At 37.3% G+C, this 20,320-nt stretch overlaps 1 protein-coding gene across 3 annotated transcripts; it reads left to right on the forward strand.

The window, feature by feature from the left end:
- The first annotated feature begins 506 nt into the window (after positions 1-506).
- LOC122014855 (protein ALTERED SEED GERMINATION 2-like) lies at positions 507-20,320 on the forward strand. 3 transcript variants are annotated; one of them, XM_042571328.1, is made up of 20 exons: positions 507-760; positions 1,900-1,968; positions 2,871-2,948; positions 3,480-3,614; positions 3,714-3,818; positions 4,156-4,281; positions 4,840-4,955; positions 5,031-5,148; positions 10,383-10,488; positions 14,138-14,262; positions 14,351-14,521; positions 14,599-14,709; positions 14,801-14,912; positions 16,806-17,146; positions 18,349-18,439; positions 19,027-19,122; positions 19,253-19,323; positions 19,412-19,536; positions 19,781-19,886; positions 19,969-20,320. In XM_042571328.1, the coding sequence occupies exons 1-19, from the start codon at positions 677-679 to the stop codon at positions 19,860-19,862; spliced, it is 2,262 nt and encodes a 753-aa protein (XP_042427262.1). In that variant the 5' UTR covers positions 507-676; the 3' UTR covers positions 19,863-19,886; positions 19,969-20,320. The 3 variants fall into 3 exon arrangements, with proteins under 3 accessions (XP_042427262.1, XP_042427263.1, XP_042427264.1); XM_042571329.1 differs by having other exon boundaries at positions 16,806-17,005; XM_042571330.1 differs by lacking the exons at positions 507-760; positions 1,900-1,968; positions 2,871-2,948 and having other exon boundaries at positions 3,728-3,818.

The raw sequence follows: 20,320 nt of genomic DNA on the forward strand, positions 1-20,320 counted from the left end.
TTGATTCTCAGAAGGCAGATTTGTTTCCTTAAACACAGTTCAAATCATGAAGTTAACAATTGTGGAATACTCTCTCTCTAGGGGCTTGTTGTGTACCTAATTTAACCATTTATATTTTATTATGGAACGAATGATATTGAGTCATTTGGGATGAACGAAATTACTTCCTTAATGGATATCATCCAAAGTATTTTTTAATATGGGCCGGCCCAATATTAATCAGGCTAATTATGGGCCAAAATGAGCTACAACTTTGCTTACTAGACTATTTTATCAAAATTTTCTGTATATACAGATTAATTTATTTTAAAAAATAATAAAACAAAAGACCCATGACATTCTGAGCCCGGCCGGCTCGGCCTCCATTCCTTTCCCATTCCATGCCATTTCCTAGGACGGGCCGGGACGGGCCCTATCTGCGACCCGATCCAGCCCATCCTAAGCGGTCGCATATCGCTGCGACGCAGCGCAGACGGCGGTTTGGCAAATAGAAATGAGAAGGCAGAGCGCTGGTCTGGATGCAGTGGCATGTGGATACCCAAACCGGGCCGAGGTTGCACTGACGAGCGAAGAAGCGAAAGCTCCAGAATCCCTTTCTCCGCCGACCTTCAGATTCTCGCTTCGGCCACCCTGCTTAGATCGGTGAGGATCGACAAACGGAAGGCTGGCGTCCGCAATGGCTCCTGAGATGCAGACTTGGAGTTTCCCCGACGGTAACGTAGCCAGTATCGTCGAAGACAGGCAGATCGGGTCGCGCCAGGTATGCCGTCTCTGCGACTAGTGATTTTTCACATATGCCTTTGATCTAGAATGGCCCGTCGCCCTCAGGGTGTTCTTGTAGTCCGTGGATTGCGTTCGCATTCAACTTCTGGGGTTCCTTGAGTGAAAGGTCCGGTTGTTGATGGAAGGGTACGGTGTCTAGCGGTCCAATGATTTTTTTAAAAAAAATTTTATTTGCTGTTTTTCAATACGTGATTTATTTTATTACTGGGCAAGGATGGTTCTGTGTGAGAGTTGATAATGTAATCTGATGCCTATTCGACATGGATCAATAATGAATAATTGCCTTCTTATGAAGTTTGATTTCGATCCTAGTTTGGTTCTTGAAATAGCTATGTGCTTGGCTTGTGTTTATAATTTTATAGTTTAAGAATTGGTAATTTTTGGCCTGAAAATTGGTTTTTTGGACGATAAATGCTAAATCGCTGGTCTTATTAACTCTCAACCAGTTCATACTGCTTCTGCTTCAGTTTGGGTACATTTTAGCAGTTGCATTAATAGAGTTTGAGTATTTTTTTTTACACATATGTCAAAAGAAAACTCTTTTTCAGTTTCAAACATAAGGTTGGTTCAATAATCAGGGTCAATTCTAGTAATCTAGAGGTTTTCTTCATAGAAACTAGTTGCAGATAGCCCAGATGGGTCTGGGTTTTAAGTGGCTGAATTCATGCAAGCAGTTGCCTCATATGACTAATTATTGATTATAGAGAAAATAAAATAAAAAACCTGTTCATAAGCATACTCATGATGTTCAAACTGTAGTTAATATGCACATTATATGTGAATTATCTTTTCTAAGGTGGACAAACAGTAGTACCACATGTTCGACATTATGATTTTAAATTATACCGTGATAGAATAGTCACTGAGAATTGTTGTATTTTTTTGGTCAACCGTGCTCAAAAGGGATCATACATATAGCTAATTTATCAGCCTTAATCCATAATGTGTACAAGCAGTAACAGCATAAATCCTGGTCATGAAGTTGTTTGTGTACTGTTGGACATTGTGCTTCAAAAGAAATCAACATGACTGTTTGTTCTTATGCTGATACTTCATTGTTTATTTTTTAATCCTATTAGCTCTAATTATTCTAACAAGATATTTTCTGTTATGCAGGATATGAAGAGGAGGTTGAAAGAACATTCATCTCTAATACAAAGGCTAATCTTAGACACAGAAATGGAGGTTTGTTCTGCTAATAACTCTAGTTTCTTTCTGGTATTACTTTAATAAGCCTGAGATAATTAATATGACAAGACGTACATATCTTGTGTTACTATCACATATTTCTTATTTCAATCAAGTATTTTATGTAGATTTGCTTGTAAAATTTATTAGACAAACCAATGAAAGTGAGCAAAATTTCCATCTTTTATCATATGTACCCCTTTGTTACTCACTTCTCTGTGGTCCTTTTACCTTATTACACAAATTGAATAGCTGATAATCTAAGAAACATTAGTCCCAAAAAAAAGTTTTAGGCCAAGGTTAAGGTTCCAAGACTCTTTTAATTGGTGTTCAAATATTTTGTAAGAGTTTTATATCCTTGATTTATTATTCAAAACAAAAGAGGATATTGATGAAGATATAATCAATAAGTTAAAGAATGTATGGTCGAAATGGAGAAGAGCTTTTGAAGTTTTGTACCATTGTTGTGCCACTCTTAGGCCAATAAAAAAAAATTATGACCGGTGCATTCTACTGTACTTAATGGTTTAGAGTGATGAAAACTTGTAAGGATAATAAAATTACATAGTTGGACATTAAGAGCGTGTTTCCTATGAAGGAAATGCAGACAGAAATAAAATGACGAACAATTTCCCAGTTCCACTTTCCCGCAACAAGCATGATAGGGACTTTTACAGAGGGATCTTGCATGGGATTTGATCAGCAAACAGGGAACTGAATATGTGATGATGCCTTACGGATTTGATCTACTAAATTCTGTGCCATGTTTTGGATGCCAAGTTATCCATGATTGATGATCAATGTTTTTCTTTTCCTTGCCTTTTTATCTTTTATCTAGTTTTTTCTGCTTGCATTATTTCTTTTACCTTTAAATTTACCTTAGTTGTGGCTGTTTTCAGGGCCATCAGGGTTGTGTCAATGCCATTGCATGGAATGCCAAAGGCTCACTTTTAATATCTGGTTCAGATGACACTAGAGTATGTTTTCTAACCTATCATATCTAGAAGTATGATCTTCATATGCTAGACTTATTTTATTCCATTTTATTGTTATTATGTTATAATTTACTAATATCATCCTACAATTTTGGATGTCATATTAAGGAATTAAATGTGATGGATTTTTAAGCGAGGCAGTAGCTATGATTGAGACTTGACATTCCATTTTCCAATATACTTATAATCTTTGAGCACTGTTTTCTTCATTGTACTTTCATTAGCCTGAGGAACAAAGAATTGACTTTAGTCCTATTGACTTGCGGTAGGTGGCCAATGCTATGGAAATTAAAGAACTGAAGCACATCTTGCTTTTAACTCTTAGCTTATCTAACTTGGTTGCAAATATATCAGATGATAATTTTGAGTTTGCCATTATTGAATCCTATTTATGGAATTGAATGCCATTATTGTTGTATGATACTTATTAGCATTACTTAGGTTAACAAAGAAGTTTGTTTTTGACGATTACCTACTTTTATTTTTTATATTCAACTTTAATTACTCCTGCAGATCAATATATGGAGTTACAATGACAGGGGGCTATTACATAGTATTGAAACAGGTCACAATGCAAATATATTTTGTACAAAGTTTGTTCCAGAGACATCTGATGAACTAGTTGTATCAGGTGCAGGTGATGCTGAGGTATTGCATAAAGTACAGTTGGAAAAAAAAAATTTGTTTCCTTTTTAGGGACTAAATTTTTAGTTTAAGCTGATTGTAGGGACTTGCACTAAATATCAGGTACGAATTTTCAGTTTATCTCATTCAAGCAGTAGGTCTGCGGAAGCTCCCTTAGAACCACTAGCATCTTACAAGTGCCACACTAGGAGGGTCAAGAAGCTAGCTGTAAGATTCTAACTCAACAAACACTAGTATCTTATGTGAAAGTAGAATGAATCAGTTGACTGGATGTTATAAAGATCATTGATCTGTATTGCCTTTAGTTTATTATGAAAAAATTTGTTTGCAGACTGTGGAAGTGGCAAAGTGGGTGTATTTTTTTTCATCCTTCTTTTATATTCATAATAACATGTTTTGACCTAATAAATTTGATGTATCACAATTTGTTCCTTATGATTATTTTAAATGTTGCATCCCTATCATCTTTCTGAAGTTTTGTAGTATGTTTTTTTTTCTTGCTATGATAATAGAAGTTTGTCATATTTGTTCTAATAACATTTAGGTCGAACCTGGAAATCCCAATGTCATATGGAGTGCTAGTGAAGATGGTACTTTGAGACAACATGACTTGCGTGAAGTTTCTTCTTGTCCTTCTGGTTCTTCAAATCATGAATGTCATAATGTGCTTGTAAGTAGTTGATCAAGTTGGATTATCTTTGCTCAAAATTTGCTTTTCTCTTGTTAATCCATTTTATTATAGACAAGTATAAATAAGCTTCGCTTATGTTAGCTCCTACACCTACTTAAAAGAATGAAATTGTGAACGGAATGTTCGATATAATATGATGGTTTCAGTATTTAAGGTGATATGAGGTTGTGAAATGAGATATTATATTTGTTTTACTAGTGGCAGCCAGTTGCCCCCACTTTTCTTCCTCATATGCAGCAGAAAGTGATATGTTGGATAATGGATTCTCCCATTTCTTTGTCCATGAAGAAATAGTAGCTTTTTGTCCAAACTGATGGCCTTCTGATTATAGATGAGCACTGATTGAAATTAGAAATCATGTTTGTGAACATAAGTCTGAATGTTGTATGATGGTTTGTGGAAAGAAATTGTAGAAATAACTGTGAAGCCAATACATACTCGCACATATAAATCCTTTATGGTTATATATTTTAATTCTACTCATGTTGTTATGTGTTTTTTTTGCATCAAAGTTCATTTCCTTTTATGTTCTGACAGCTTGATCTACGACGAGGATCAAAGAAATCATTAGCTGATCCTCCTAAATATTGTTTGCCACTAAAATCTTGTGACATTAGTCCCACTCATCCCCATCAGCTTCTTGTGGGTGGCAGGTAGCATGTGCTGGTAATTTTCTTCTTTCACATTTATATATATTGCTAACACATCATCCTTCTATTGCTATACAGTGATGCTTTTGCTCGTTTGTATGATAGAAGAATGCTTTCTTCCTTGAGCTCTTCTCAAATGAAAATGAAGCCACCACCTTGTGTTAACTATTTTTGTCCACTACATCTCTCTGAGCATGTACGTACATATGCTACTTGCTAATATTAATTTACTTATGCAGGCAGCCATCTTGATATTCTCATTCTTATCGTTTATCTAGATGCTTGAGTATAAAATGATTCTATCCTTGTTAAATTGCCAGAAATTTGGACTTCCTTTCCAGTATTTAAAAGGACTTGGGTACTTCTTGCATCATGTATCTATTTCCGAGTTCAATACTGACATTACCTGAACAATATTATTGTCCTTTAAAATTCATTACAAATTAAGCTACATGATGTTATGCAATTTGCCATCATCGTATATCATTTTAGTGTGTTGTTTTTGAGCAATCATTGTTAGCTGTTCAATATGTAAGCTGCAATATGAAAATAACAAGCATCACATCTTGTTATGGTTAGAAATGCAGTTCCATTTTCATGGGCATGAATTTAGATATGACATTTATTAACTTTGAGAATTGAGGAGCATTTCGCACAATAACTTGAGTGATTTAGAAAAAGTATGCATATATGATTAATGTGGCAAGAGGCGATTTGCTCGCCCCCAACGCCTCCACCAACCCGTCCCCTGACCAACATGAAAGAGGTAAATCATAGGTGGCTACTAGCCATTAGTGCAATGGCCAAGGTATGGGGGAAGATATGCTCGGACGCACCGAGTTTCGACCCCATGACCTAATGTGGCAACACCCCATGCTTTAACCACCACACCGCCCCCAGGGGACATGCTTATATGATTAATGTTCTTATGTTTAGTTGCTATGGTAACAATTCATTATATTCCAAGTTTGACTCTTATTGTCATTGAAGCTTCCTGATACAGTATATCTATTTTAGGAAATTTACTATGTGATTCTCTCTTTAAGGGTATTTAGGCAGGGTTTGGTGTTGCCTGATTATATATAACAAAAAATTTCAGATTCTGCTGGATTATATCCTCCATAAAGTATGTGTTTAAAGTAAAACCTAAAATCTCGTGTCATAGGAACCCCACGAGTTAGGCCTTTATATAGAAAATAAGATATACACCAAAAGACACAAATACCCTTTTACTTATTCTAACACTCCTCCTTAAGCTTGAGAATATAGATCATATATACCAAGCTTGTTACATATGTAGTCAATCCGGGGACCTCTAAGTGATTTAGTGAATATATCTGCTAACTGATCATTTGAGTTGACAAAACTAGTAGATATTTCTCCAGATATGATTGTCTCTCTGACAAAGTGACACTCAACTGCAATATGCTTTGTTCTCTCATGGAAGACTGGATTTGAGGCAATATGCATAGCGGCTTGGTTGTCACATATGAGTAATATTTGTGTAACCTCTCCAAACCTTAGTTCCTGAAGCAACTGTTTTAACCATATAAGTTCTTGACTAGCAATAACCATAGCTCGATATTCTGCCTCTGCACTGGATCTTGCCACAACATTTTGTTTTTTGCTTTTCCAAGAAATAAGGTTACCTCCGACAAATATACAAAATCCAGAAGTGGACCTTCTATCAGAGGGAGATCCTGCCCAATCTGCATCAGAATATCCTACGACTTTAGTATGTCCTTTGTCTTCATATAAAAGACATTTTCCTGGTGTACCCCTGATATATCGAACAATGCGAGTTACTGCATCCCAATGTTCTTTGCATGGAGAGCTAAGAAACTGACTTACTACACTCATGCAAATGAGATATCCGGACGAGTGACAATAAGGTAGTTTAGTTTCCCTACCAATCGCTTGTACCGTTCAGGATCTGAAAGAGGCTCCCCCTGATTTGGTAGGAGCTTGACATTAGGATCCATGGGATTGTCGACTGTCTTTGAGTTTAACATTCCTGTTTCTTCCAGAATATCCATTGCATACTTCCTTTGGGATATAATGATCCCATCTTTAGACTGTGGCACTTCTATCCCTAGAAAATATTTGAGTTTGCGGAGATCTTTTGTCTGGAAATGTTTGAAAAGATGTTGTTTTACTTGTGAAATTCCAAGATGATCATTACCTGTGATGACAATATCATCAACATAAATCACTACATAGATGCAACCAGTAGATGAGTGACGATAAAAAACAGAATGATCAGCCTCGCTTCGAGTCATGCCAAACTGTTGAATTATGGTACTAAATCTACTGAACCATGCTCTGGGTGACTGCTTGAGACCATATAAAGATTTTCGCAAGCGACATACAAGACCAGAAGACTCCCCCTGAGCAACAAAACACGGAGGTTGCTCCATGTAGACTTCCTCGAGCAGGTCACCATGTAAGAATGTATTTTTGATGTCCAACTGATGAAGGGGCCAATGACGAATTGCAGCAATAGACAGAAAAAGACGCACAGAAGACATCTTGGCAACAGGAGAAAATGTGTCGCCATAATCCAATCCAAATACCTGAGTATAGCCTTTAGCGACAAGACGAGCCTTAAGCCGATCAACCGTGCCGTCTACACCAACTTTCACCGTAAACACCCATCGACAATCAACCACTGACTTCCCAGGAGGTAGAGGAACGAGGTCCCAAGTCCCACTGCTCTGTAGGGCACTCATTTCATCAAGCATAGCCTGTTTCCATCCTGGATGGGCAAAGGCATCACCTGCAGTCTTTGGAACAGAAACAGACGACAGGGAAGACAGACAATAATAATAGGATGGGGAAAGACGATGATAGCTTAAAGAAACATAGTGAGGAGAAGGATTACGAGTGGAACGCATACCCTTTCGAAGTGCAATAGGAACATCAGAGTCAGGAGATGGGACCGGGGGAAACGACGAAGGACTTGGCTCCACAGATGTGCCCACAGCAGTGTCAGTGTTGGTCGGCGGCAAAGCAGAACGAGGACGGCGCTGATAAACCTGCAAAGGGGGAGATGAGGAAGGAGGTGATAGAGGCGCCTCCAGAGGATAAAAGATAGTCATTGGTGCAGGTGGAGAGGGAGAAACCTCGGCCTGTGAAGCGGAAGCTGAAGGAGCAACAGAACTCTGAACAATCTGAGCAGCACGAGGAGGACGACCATGTAGACTCTAGCATTTATCAATCGTGTGTCTCGGTCGGTGGCAATGATCACACCAAGGGCGTCCTTTGCCACCCTTGCGAGGTGGAGGTCCTTTGTGTCGAGAGACCAAAGCTGACGAGTCGACAGGAACAGAAGAAGGCATCGTCAAGACTTTGGCTGGGACACGGAGAAGAGTCGCCCAGGTATTTTCCATGGTAGCTTCTGTGGGGCTGCCCAGGATCTGGTCACGGACATGAGAATAATATGTGGGCAGACCATATAAAGCTAAAGACATAAAAAATTTCTTCCGATTTTCAAGCTCTTCAACAGGATCGGCCGCAGGTGGGAGCAGTTCATTGAAGTCACAAAGAAGGCTAGAAACTGAACCCAGATAATTTGACATTGAATCCTTAATCTGATTGGCGCTGAGGATAGTCATGAGATCTTCACAAACTTGATAGAGTCGCCGAGAGGTGTTTGTAAAGAATTGTTGAGCTTGTGTCCAAACAGCTTTGCAGGTTTTGTGAGTACGGAAGACATTCCTAAGAGATGAATGGATGGTGGCTCGGATAATACAACACAACTGAGCGTCAACCTTCTTCCACAGATGACGATCGACGTCTTGAACATCTTCTTCAGTTTGAGTGAGATGTGTCTCATATCCCTGTCCAACAAGCCAAAGTTCAGTGTGAGATGCCCAGGAGATATAATTTTTACCATCCAACTGCTCGGAAGAAAGGGGTGCAGTAATATGGTTGGTAAAGATTGAGGTATCTGGCTTTGGGGCGCCAGATGTAGCCATGAATAGAACTGTGAACCAGACTGCGCTTGCTTCTTCTGCCCAATCGGATGAATCCGGGAACGAGAACAGCCACTGGAAAACTCGCAGCAGGGTCGGATGAGATGCAGAAGCTTCTTCAGAGATGCTCTACTCCAGCAGGAACTCTTCGAAGCTTGCTGATGGATGGGAAGGAACTGGAACGCCACTGCCGGAGTAGAGGATGTACGGAACCTCACTGTCGCCACCGATTCTTCCCCTACCGTCGAAGAGTTGAGCTTGAACAGGGAACGTCGCCGCTGTCACTTTCAGCCCGCAGCACTCGTCGCCGTCCGTCGCCGCTGGATAGGGATTCTAGCGTCGGGTGTCTGGCGTCCAAGAAACAGCAGGCGGGCGTCCACGAAACAGCAGGCGAAGCTCGGCGTCCACGAAACAGCAGGCGGAGCTCGGCGTCCACGAAAGAGCCCTCTTCTCCGACCCTCTCCCCTCGCGACTCCCCCTTCTCCGAAACGGCCGAAGGAGGAGCCAAAGAAAGTCGCGCCGTTGGAGAACTTGCGGAAGAGAAAGGCGCGGCGTTGGAGAACTCGCGCGGCAGAAAGAGACGGGCTCGGCAGAAAGAGACGGCGTGAGTAGAGGAAAGAAATTAGGGTTTTAACCCGGCTCTGATACCATGTTTAAAGTAAAACCTAAAATCTCGTGTCATAGGAACCCCACGAGTTAGGCCTTTATATAGAAAAGAAGATATACACCAAAAGACACAAATACCCTTTTACTTATTCTAACAGTATGTAATACAGTGGCAATTTTATAAATGCTTTTAGCCTAAAGGTTCTCTCCAATAGCATATTCTTAATGTGCACAATTTAAGAATGTGATAGATATATTTTACTTCATTAAGGTAACCATGACTTGGCTTGCAAAGAGTGGAAAGTAACTAGCTTGATTCGGAGCCTGAGCAGTGCAAGTTAGATGTTGCAAATATTGATCTTTTTGCATCATTTTTTCTTCTTGACATTGACTACCATAGAGAGAATTTATTATTTCCTAGTGACTGAGGAATATCATTATCTTGATCATGTTGGTTAAGAGGAAGATATCCTGCTTAAACTTTTAATTGTTGGAAATTTGTTAGTGTCATGGCTCAATATATATACACACACACACTAAAACAGAATCTATTGCCCCACTAATGCCAGTATTGGCAACATGGATAACCATCGAATTGTTCTTTCACCAAAAATGAATCAAGTAATGTTTCTTCTAAAGCTATTTGGCATCAACATGTAAAATGACTGAAAATTTGAGGTGATTTTCTTAAGAATGAAAGAGAAGCCAATTTCGAGTAAACTATGGACCTCATCTTTTCCTTTAGTATTTTTTAATGAAAGCACAGTTACTTAATGGTTTATGTTAATTTTTTGTTTTAGAAATTAGAATGATTTCTTAAGGTTGTCTATAATTTATCTCCACTATCCAGAAAAAGTCAAGCTTGCATTTGACGCATGTAACATTTAGTCCAAATGGAGAAGAGGTACTTTTGAGCTACAGTGGGGAACATGTTTACTTGATGGACGTTAAATGTGGTATGCTAACATGCTTTTATACTTTGTACATGCAATTCAGATATTCAAGTTCATCAACCTATATGTCATGCAATTGGTATGTTAAGTGTAACAGCTATCAGATGTTTGAAATATATCCAGCACCACTGTACTAGTGGCTTAAAAATCATTGTTTCTTAGGATTGCCAGTTTGCCTCATATGATTTGTCTTTCTCATCGATTAAGTAGAACTCTTTCCCATTTATGAATTGCTTTTACACAATATGATAATTGAGATATTTGCTTCTGCTTATTGAAACATTTAGTTGGAAACACGGGTCTAAACATTTATGTTAAGTTTAGTTCCAGGAGTAGCCCTTTGATTCGTTGTGAATTCTCCTTTAATTTCTATATACCTCACCAAAATGAATTTGAGATGCTAATTTACATGCTTATTCCCGCAAATTTCTTTCACCATTTCAATGAATACAAGACTGTTTACCCTACTTACCTTATGGTGCTGGCCTTGTGAGAACCAATTATATATTTTTTTTAGAGCTTATATATATATATACAAGAATGCTATCCTATTTACCTTATGGTGCTCACCTTGTGAGCACAAAGTATATATATTTTTTTAGAGCTTAGAGTTTAGGGTTTGGGTTATAGTATTAAAGCTAAAGAATTTTTTTTTAAAAAATTACACATGGTGCGTGAGCACCGTAAGGTCAGCAGAGTATCAAGACTATATATATATATATATATATATATGTTGGGCGTCCCATTTGGGCACTCAGCGTGCATGACTGAGTGCACGCGGGGTGCCCAGATTTGTTCGGGACGCCCCGCTTGTACCTTGAGCTCTCAATCGCTCATGCTGGGCGCCCAACCTATCATATATCACTCTCTCTCTATAGATATATATGTACCCTTATCTCATTCTCTAAGGAATACATGTTTGGATTGCAGAGCTACCATCCTAAATGAGACTAATCCAAGATTTCAAGTGAACCGACCAGGTCAAGTGGACTAGGTGGATAGACTAAGTTGGGCAGGTTGGGTAGAGTGGGCCAAGCAGGCCATGAGCACTAGGTAGCTTGATTGAACAGGGTGAGCGAATAGACTGAGCAAGCTAGTTGCATGGACTATGTGAGTTGAGCGAGTTGAGCATATCAATTGAGCTTAGTGGACTAGGTGGAGCAAGTGAACTAAGTACACTAAGCGGGCTTTGCAATTGAGTGGGTCGGGTGGACTAAGCAAGTTAGGTGGTGGGCCAAGGATGTTGGGCAAGCGAGGCTAACTAGTGGTGTGGATCAACATAGCCAGACCAATGGTGCAGGCCAAATGGACTAGGTGGCAACATGGGCCAACCGTGCAAGCTGATTGGACCAAGCAAATTGAGGGGGCAGGGTGAAATATTTTTTGCAATGATATTTTAGTATTATAGAGATTTTCTTATCCCATTCCATTAACCAAACCAAGAAAATTCTTATTCTTATTCCATTCCTACTCTACTTAAATCCTTAGAAATAATTATTATATTTCATGTCAATTCCATTCTATGAACCAAATGGAAAATACACCGTGAGTGTTAAAGTTCTGTTTCTACACTTAAAATGCTTATGCCCATGTACAAACATATGGTAGAATTCAGAGAACATAGTATGCGATTTCATGTTTTTTAAACAAATATAGCCTGAACTTTATTGTCATAACTGAACTTTGTATCTTGGATATTGCAGCCATCAGACCACTTGTTATATATTATGTCATTTTAACGACCTGAGTAGCTTAAATGACTGATATCTTCATGTCAATAATTGTTGTATAGAAGTCATTATTTATCAGTTAATTGTTTTAGATCATGTTTAGAATCCAAAAGATTAAGTTTCAAGGTGTCTGATTGCACATGAATTTATAAATATTGATGACATGATTATATTAGCATGCTAACCAGTCTAGGTTATTAAGATGGCAGAAAATGTAACATTTAGGTTATACTCAAATGCATTAGTAGGGAATACAACAACAACAACAACAACCAAGCCTTTTTCTACTAGGTGGGGTTGGCTGTATGAATCCTTTTACGCCATTGAGCTCTATCTCCTATTATATCATCATCTATATTTAAATAAATTTTATCTTGTTTTATTGTTGCAAACCAAGTCTTTTTTGGTCTTCCTCGTTTGATATGCATGTTTATCATAGTTTCACATCGCCTAACTGGAGCATTTATTGGTCGTCTAAGTACATGTCCGTACCATCTTAAACGCGTCTTTGTCCTCAATAGATGCAACTCCGACTTTCTCTCTAATGCTCTCATTCCTTATTTTGTCCATCTTCGTATGTCCACACATCCACCTTAACATCCTCATCTTTGCAACTCTCATCTTATGCTCATGTGCTCGAGTCATAGCCCAACATTCAGTTCCATATAACATAGCAGGTCTACCAGCGGTTTTATAGAACTTACCTTTAAGTTTAAGAGGTACTTTACGGTCACATAAAACACCCGACGCTCTCCTCCATTTCACCCATCCTGCTTGTATTCTATGTAAGACGTCTCTCTCAATCCCTCCATCATTTTGTAAAAATGATCCTAAATATTTAAATCTCTCGGTTCCGAGCAACTCGTCCTCTTCTATCTTAACAATTGTTTCATTACTTCTAATATTACTAAATTTAAATTCCATATATTCTGTCTTTAATCTACTAAGCTTAAAACTTTTTCCTTCTAGTGTTTCCCTCCAAGATTCTAACTTAGCATTTACTCCTTCACGTGTCTCATCTACCAAAATAATATCATCTGCAAACAACATGCACCACGGTACTGTGTCTTGAATGTGCGCAGCGAGTTCGTCCATAATTAGTGTAAAAAGATAGGGACTTAGGGTTGATTCTTGATGTAACCCTATCTTTATTGGAAATGCTTCAGTTACTCCCCTGAAGTCTTTATTCTGGTCGTTACATCCTCATACATATCCTTAATTAGTTCAATATATGTTACGCTAACACCTCTCTTTTTTAAAATTCTCCATATAATTTCTCTTGGGACTCTATCATAAGTTTTTTTCTAAGTCAATGAATACCATGTGTAAATCCTGTTTTTGCTCCCGATATTTTTCAATTAATTATCTAAGGAGATGTATAGCTTCTATTGTCGACCTTCCAGGCATGAACTCAAATTGATTTTCTGTTACTGTGGTCTCCTTCCTTAATCTTTTTTCTATTACTTTTTCTCAAAGTTTCATAGTATGACTCATTAGTTTAATACCCCTATAGTTTGCACAATTTTGTATGTCTCCCTTGTTCTTATATAAGGGAACTAGAGTACTTATCCTCCATTGATCAGGCATTCTTTTCGTTTTCAATATCATGTTAAATAATTTTGTAAGCCATTCAATACCTTGTTTCCCTAAGCACTTCCATACCTCTATCGGAATATCATCCGGTCCAATGACTTTTCCATTGTGTTGATCAAAATTTTTGGTCGATAAAAATTGATAGTGCCACATCTAAAAACCTGGATTGGATCAAGGAGCAGACACCAAATATCCAATTATTGCTTTTCCTAGAAGGTTATTATAATAAATTTTCAGGCACATAAGTGAAGGCTGATTCTTTTTTGTGCTGTTTCTCTGCTTGATTATTGCCAATTTTGCCTAATATGAACTTGATTGAAAATATTCAGATGATGATAGCACCATGAGGTATACTGCTGCTGATGTTCCAAAATATTTATATTTAGCTCCTGGATTTGAAGAATTAAAGTTGACGTCTTCACCAGCATGCTGCTCATACCGAATGACGCATCGGGTAAGAAACATTAAATGCCTTTTCTTAATGTTTGATTTTCTAATAAGGAAAGTCTTTATAGAATGACTAACTTCATATATGATTGTAGCTTGACCTGTACAAGAATTTGGTTCAAACAGCTGCAAATATATTGGAGGAGAACTCAAACCTTTATTTGGGTATTGAAGCATGCAATGAAGTATTAGATGGGAAAGGTCCAGATGTTGGTGTTTCTCTTAGATATGAGTGTTTGTGTATTCGAGCAGCATTGCTTCTTAAGGTTAGTCTTAGTCTATTTCTTTTCTTTGTCAGGCCAAACTTATCATCAAATTACTGAACATGCAATCTTGATTACAGATGAAGTGGAAAAATGATGTTTACATGGCAATAAGGGATTGCAGAAGTGCTCTGAGAATAAATCCTTCGTCTTTCAAGGCACATTTTTACATGGCAGAAGCACTAATGCAGGTTCTTTTTATTGAATAATCCTCTCAAAAAAATTTAAAAGGATTGTTCTGAAACTGCTACTCTTTATATGTTGTGTGCAAATTGTCCGCAGCTAGGGAAACTAAAAGAAGCTTTTGAGTTTGCAAAAATGGCAGTTAATTTAGCTCCATCAAACTGCGAGGCTGCAGATATGGTTGCAACAATAAAAATTCATCTTGCTGCAGGTTAGTTTTGTGAATTCTAGAGTTGTGTGTGGAACTTAATGAAGTTATCTTAAGGAATTTGTAGTTAATAGAGATGAGAAAAGAAAGTATAGGAATATATAAGTATAGAAGAAGAAAGGAAAAATGAGAGGAAATAGTCTGGAGGAAAAGTAATTTGTATTCCAAACTAGATCTTTAAAATTCTCATGCAATCTTTTAGAGTCCTAACAATTTTTCATGCAACCTTTTGGTGCTCTAGGTGATCAGTAAAGGAAACAAATTGAAATATTGTCAATCATGGTCTACTTTTCCAATTTGGGTATTTATTTCTTAGATTTTATTAGCTTTGAGTGTATAAAATGTGCTTTAGATTCCATTTAATTTTTATTAATAAGAATTTCTACTTCGTTTCTCTGTGTGAGAATTCTTCTCTTTATGAGTGTGTTTGCTTTGATTGCACACTGTGCTACATCACTAGATTTTTATATACTGTTTCTTGCTTCTGCGTAGCTCTGAAGTTCTTTATACAGTTAGATGGTTATCCGTCATTCTCTGTGGTCGAAAAGGTCTAAACTCCCAAGGCTGATCCGTGAAATATGGTGCAAAATATCATGTGCAAAGTCATGAAGCTTCTCAAAATAAATCCATAGTGATATCATGCAGGCCATTTAAGGCCAAAATCACAAAATGACTGCAAAGACTCTTTGTTCGAGGATAGCCTCTACTTCGTTGTTGCTGGTTAGAAGAATTTTTTGATTGGCTTGGTTGAAACCAGATAAAACACTAGTAGATTTGGGATAGTGGACGCAGGAGACCTAAAAGGAAATATGATACGAGTTAAATCTTTCACAGAAAAAATCATACTTATACTCATGTTAAATGTAAATCAGTCTTATATGTAGATCCAAAATTTCTGTGTATGGTAAAGGATCAGTAGCTTGGTCACAGATCTTTTTGAATTAGGATTGGGAAATCTCTTAGAAGAAAGGTGTACCATGGCAATCATTATGAAGTTATTCTTGACCCCAACTCTATGAGGTGCATTTTTTAACAACCTTATAATTTTCATCCTCCATTATTAAGGGAAATTTTCTTTGTATTTGTCATGCAAGTCATGAATAGGTTGAGCAAAGAAATAGATTGACTTAAGAGGAAATATAGTTTGGTAGAAGAGGATAAGCTGAATGGGAATATGAGGAGATTGTAAGTGGTTTGATTGACGAAATTATCTTTGGAACTGTAGTTTGTGTAGATTAAGTTTTAGTTTCCACATTTTTCTCCCATTAGGACCCGAGAAAGAAGATATGATTTTTGTTTGGCCACCGGTTTCTGGGGGATGAAAAGATCTTGGAGAACTTAAGTGAAACAATTTTATGTCTTCCAAAATTGTGTCCTAGTTATAAACCTTTGTGGAAGGTAGACCAAGTAACTTTACTAATCAATGGCAAAATTTTGCAACGTACAAGGCATTCCTATTTTTGTTGCAGGGAATAGAGTAGGTTACTTTGGAGAATCAATTCAAAAACTACAACCTTTGAGAACTAAATTATGTCCACAAGCTATTCTTGACCTAAATGACGCTATTCCATGAGCATACATCTAACGAACAAGATAAATCTCGATGACAGGATCAGGGAATGTGTCTCTTTTATTTAGCTATTTATTTTTTGTTGGACAAGTTGATGCTTTTAGTGGCTGAGTACAATGGCAAGGAATGATAAAATGTTTAATGAAAGATTGATGAGAAAAAAAGATCCAAAAACCCACATCTAAAGCATACAAGTTATTTAAACAAGAAAAAAATTACTAATTTTTAAGTTTTAACTGATTGCAGACACCACAAAACTTAGAATTGCAAACCGGAGTTCTATTTTTTTAATTTTATAATTGTTAATTCTTTTGTTTGTTGTGCAGCTGAAGCTGAGAAAGGCAAAAAAGATACTGAAGAAACTGCTAGAAGTGAAATAAGGCATGGAAGGTTAAGATCATTAAGTGATGTGCTCTTTCGAGCAGAACTGAATAACACACACTTGGAGTCTCGTTACGAAAGAGAACATTCTGATTGTGAGGAAGAGATGGAACTAGATTTTGAAACAGCAATATCAGGTGATGAGGTTCGTGAGACTGACTCTAACATCCTGCGAGGCAGTTTGAACTTAAGATTTCGAAGAGATGATTCTACTAGAGAAAGTTTTATTAATGGTTCAGAAGGATTGCCCTCGCCATCATCTCAAACTGAATGCCTTATTTATCAGGTTTTGGTTTGGTGGATATTTATTACATTTGTATGTTGCTTATAAATTTTTATGCCTTAAGCAGTTTCTGGTTTTGCTAGTTTTGCTTTGACTAGCACAGAGTTCAGACCAACAGTGAGTATATACAGCAAAAATAAAGAGCAACAAACTGAAAAAGGTGCCCTTATTTTGAATATTATCGAAGGGGTGGCTATCACCTCTAATGTGTCCACTATAACCTTCATTGAAAGTGGCAGGGTGTCTTTTTAGTTTCCCAGGTATCTAATGATCGAGTTCTAGTTTCGGTGAATTAATGGATGAATTTCCCTGAATTGACTGTTGACCTAAGAACTGGGTTGATGGGCCACTCCCTGCGAGTGCTTCCTGATTTACCTTAGCGGTCGGTGGAAAATTTCAGTAGGCCGGGCCGGTGACCCCAGGATTAGTCAGCCTAAGCCGGATACCTGGTGCCAACTATAAAAAAAAATATGTTCATTGTTAGCCATTTGAGGCAAAATCATCCTAGTTCCAATAAAAATGTATGTGTGTTCACATTCCAAACTGTTGACTATACAGATGGAGTTAACAAAATTTGGTTCAAAACACCAAAAGTAAATTGTTTGTTTGAGAATTCCAAATGCTTGTAATTATCCTTAATTAAAGTGGAAATATTTTTGTGTAGCAAGCCTAGAGTTAGGGGAGAAATGATTTTTTGGCTTCAAATTAGTACAAGTGAACATATTAAATATATCACGATAAGAAAGGGTAATGTAGGCGCACTAGAGATGATGGGGGTGCCCATTTGATAAGAATTAAAGTAGGCCCATTTGACATTTGATGATTTTAAAAAATGGTGACCTTGCAGTTTTTGCCCCAAAATAAAACTGTTCTCTGTCTGTTTCCATTCGGTATGCAGCAGTACTGATACACTGTTTGATAATGTATGGAAACTTATTGGCTTGCATAGGCACTGCTGATGGTGTTCATTGCTCTTTAAGGACAAAGTGGAAGAATGGAATGCGAATGACCTTCTAAATGTAGTTATATAAGTGTCATATTCATGGCTTTTACTTAAACAAGTTTTCCATTGACAATTAGTTGAGTGTATTCAATTTATTCTTTGAGACAACTTGCATCACAGGAACCTCTTGCCTTTCTTTTATTTTGTTGCCTTCTAGCCTTTTCAGTTTTAATTCTGATGTTTTCTTTTTATATATTTTCAGCCTGAAATTACAATTGATATGAAAAGACGATACATAGGCCATTGCAATGTAGGGACAGATATAAAGCAAGCGAGCTTTCTTGGTGGACAAGGTTTACTTTTATATTTTTCATATTACAAATCTTTGCTATCTTTGTATGATCTGCATCAGGTATCATGTACATGTGGTCTACATGTGTAGACTTTACAACTGCAGAAACAAACTAATGTATTACTATATAAAAGCTAGTAAGAGTGTAAAATGATTTTATTATAATCGTTGGTTACATTAAGGATAATAATAAAATAATAATACTTTACTATAATGTCATGACAATTTATGGATGGAAAAAATAACAACTTGATATATTTATTAAATGTTTTGAGTTGTTTTATCTATGTTAAAATTAGAAGGTTGAGAACAATTTGATTAAACTTGTATAGATTGTTATACTTTTAACAGTTTACCTTATTAGTGATGATATAAGATGGAGTTATACAATTCATTACCTAACCTCAAATCGTTGGGACTAACACAACTTTAGGATGATAATGATGGATAATTTTTTTTTCCATGGTGGAATCTCTTTTTCAATTGGAGTGAACGGTTTTTAACTTGTGAAATTTTATTGTTACATTCTAATATCTTGAAACTTCTCATCATGAAGATATTGTTTGATGATTTGTGGAACTTTTACAGGAGAATTTGTTGCAAGTGGAAGTGATGATGGAAGATGGTTTATTTGGGAGAAAAAATCAGGGAGGCTGGTCAAAATGCTTGCTGGGGATGAGTCTGGTAAAAACTCTGATTGTGTTTAACTCTATTTCAGTTGTTGCCTGATCTTTCCAGCTGTCATCAAGAGGTCGTTGTGTTGGTTGGTGCATATTGTCACTTTTTTTTTTTTTTTTATCTTGTGTGGTTTTAGTTGTCAACTGCATACAGTGCCATCCATTTGATTGTGCTATCGCAACCAGTGGCATTGACTACACAATCAAAGTAAGATCAAGAAGTCCTTCCTTTTAATGGTGGAAATCACAAGTGTTTATGATTTCGTTAGTGTGCGCTAACAGTTTCTCGTTGATAGATGTGGACACCACATGCACTAGTCCCTTCGATGGTTGCTGGAGGTGCAGCAGGACCAGAACCTGATATATTCAGTGCTATAGAAATGAACCAACGAGAAATTTGTCGCAGTCGTGAAGTTCTCCTGTAAGATTCTGAATCCATTAACAATGCATTGCCTTTCAAAGTGCATTCCTTTTTATCTCACTTTTATTGCAAATGATATTAAATCCATGCTTGATCTCTCGAAAAAAGTGGAAAAAGACCAAATTGAATGATATAGAAATTCACGACCTAACTTCATGATAGGACACCATGAACATAATCTGCAGCTGGAAACACACTCAGTTTTCAACTACTTATGAGTTGCATCCTTTCTCGTCTTCTCCAGGCCGCTGGAATTTTTGGAGCGTATAAGGATGCACGAATTGGCTGAAGGAACTTTGCATCCTTTTGAATGCGCTCAGAGCTGACTTATTATGGTCCAGCTTTCTCAGGTGCCTTGGCCTTTCTTTGTACCATTAAGTTCATTCCAAGTACATCGAATCCTTGTATTCTGACACTCAGCAACTAAACCAGACACCTCGAAAGGCCAATCTGATGGTGCTGCACCATGAGGCTTCTGGGGTTGGCATTACGAACTGAACTGCGATTATCTACTTGTTCCAAAAACTGCTCTAAAGCTTTGAATTCAATTAAGGTGTTGTTGCTCTATCCATCCTCTGCTCTTTCTTCTTAATTTCATGATATTTTCTACACCCTTTTGTCTGAAGCTTCCGTACCGAATGTCGTAATGTGTATAAATCCTTGCATATTATCGAAGGGTCCTTCTCCAGTATGTTGCAACATCTGCCCAATATTTGGGTAGTGCATTACATCTACTTATATGTACATATGTTTTATTTTTATAAATAAAATTATTATTATTATT

Source organism: Zingiber officinale, chromosome 8B, assembly GCF_018446385.1.
Source record: "Zingiber officinale cultivar Zhangliang chromosome 8B, Zo_v1.1, whole genome shotgun sequence".
In the NCBI taxonomy this organism is placed as follows: domain Eukaryota; kingdom Viridiplantae; phylum Streptophyta; class Magnoliopsida; order Zingiberales; family Zingiberaceae; genus Zingiber; species Zingiber officinale.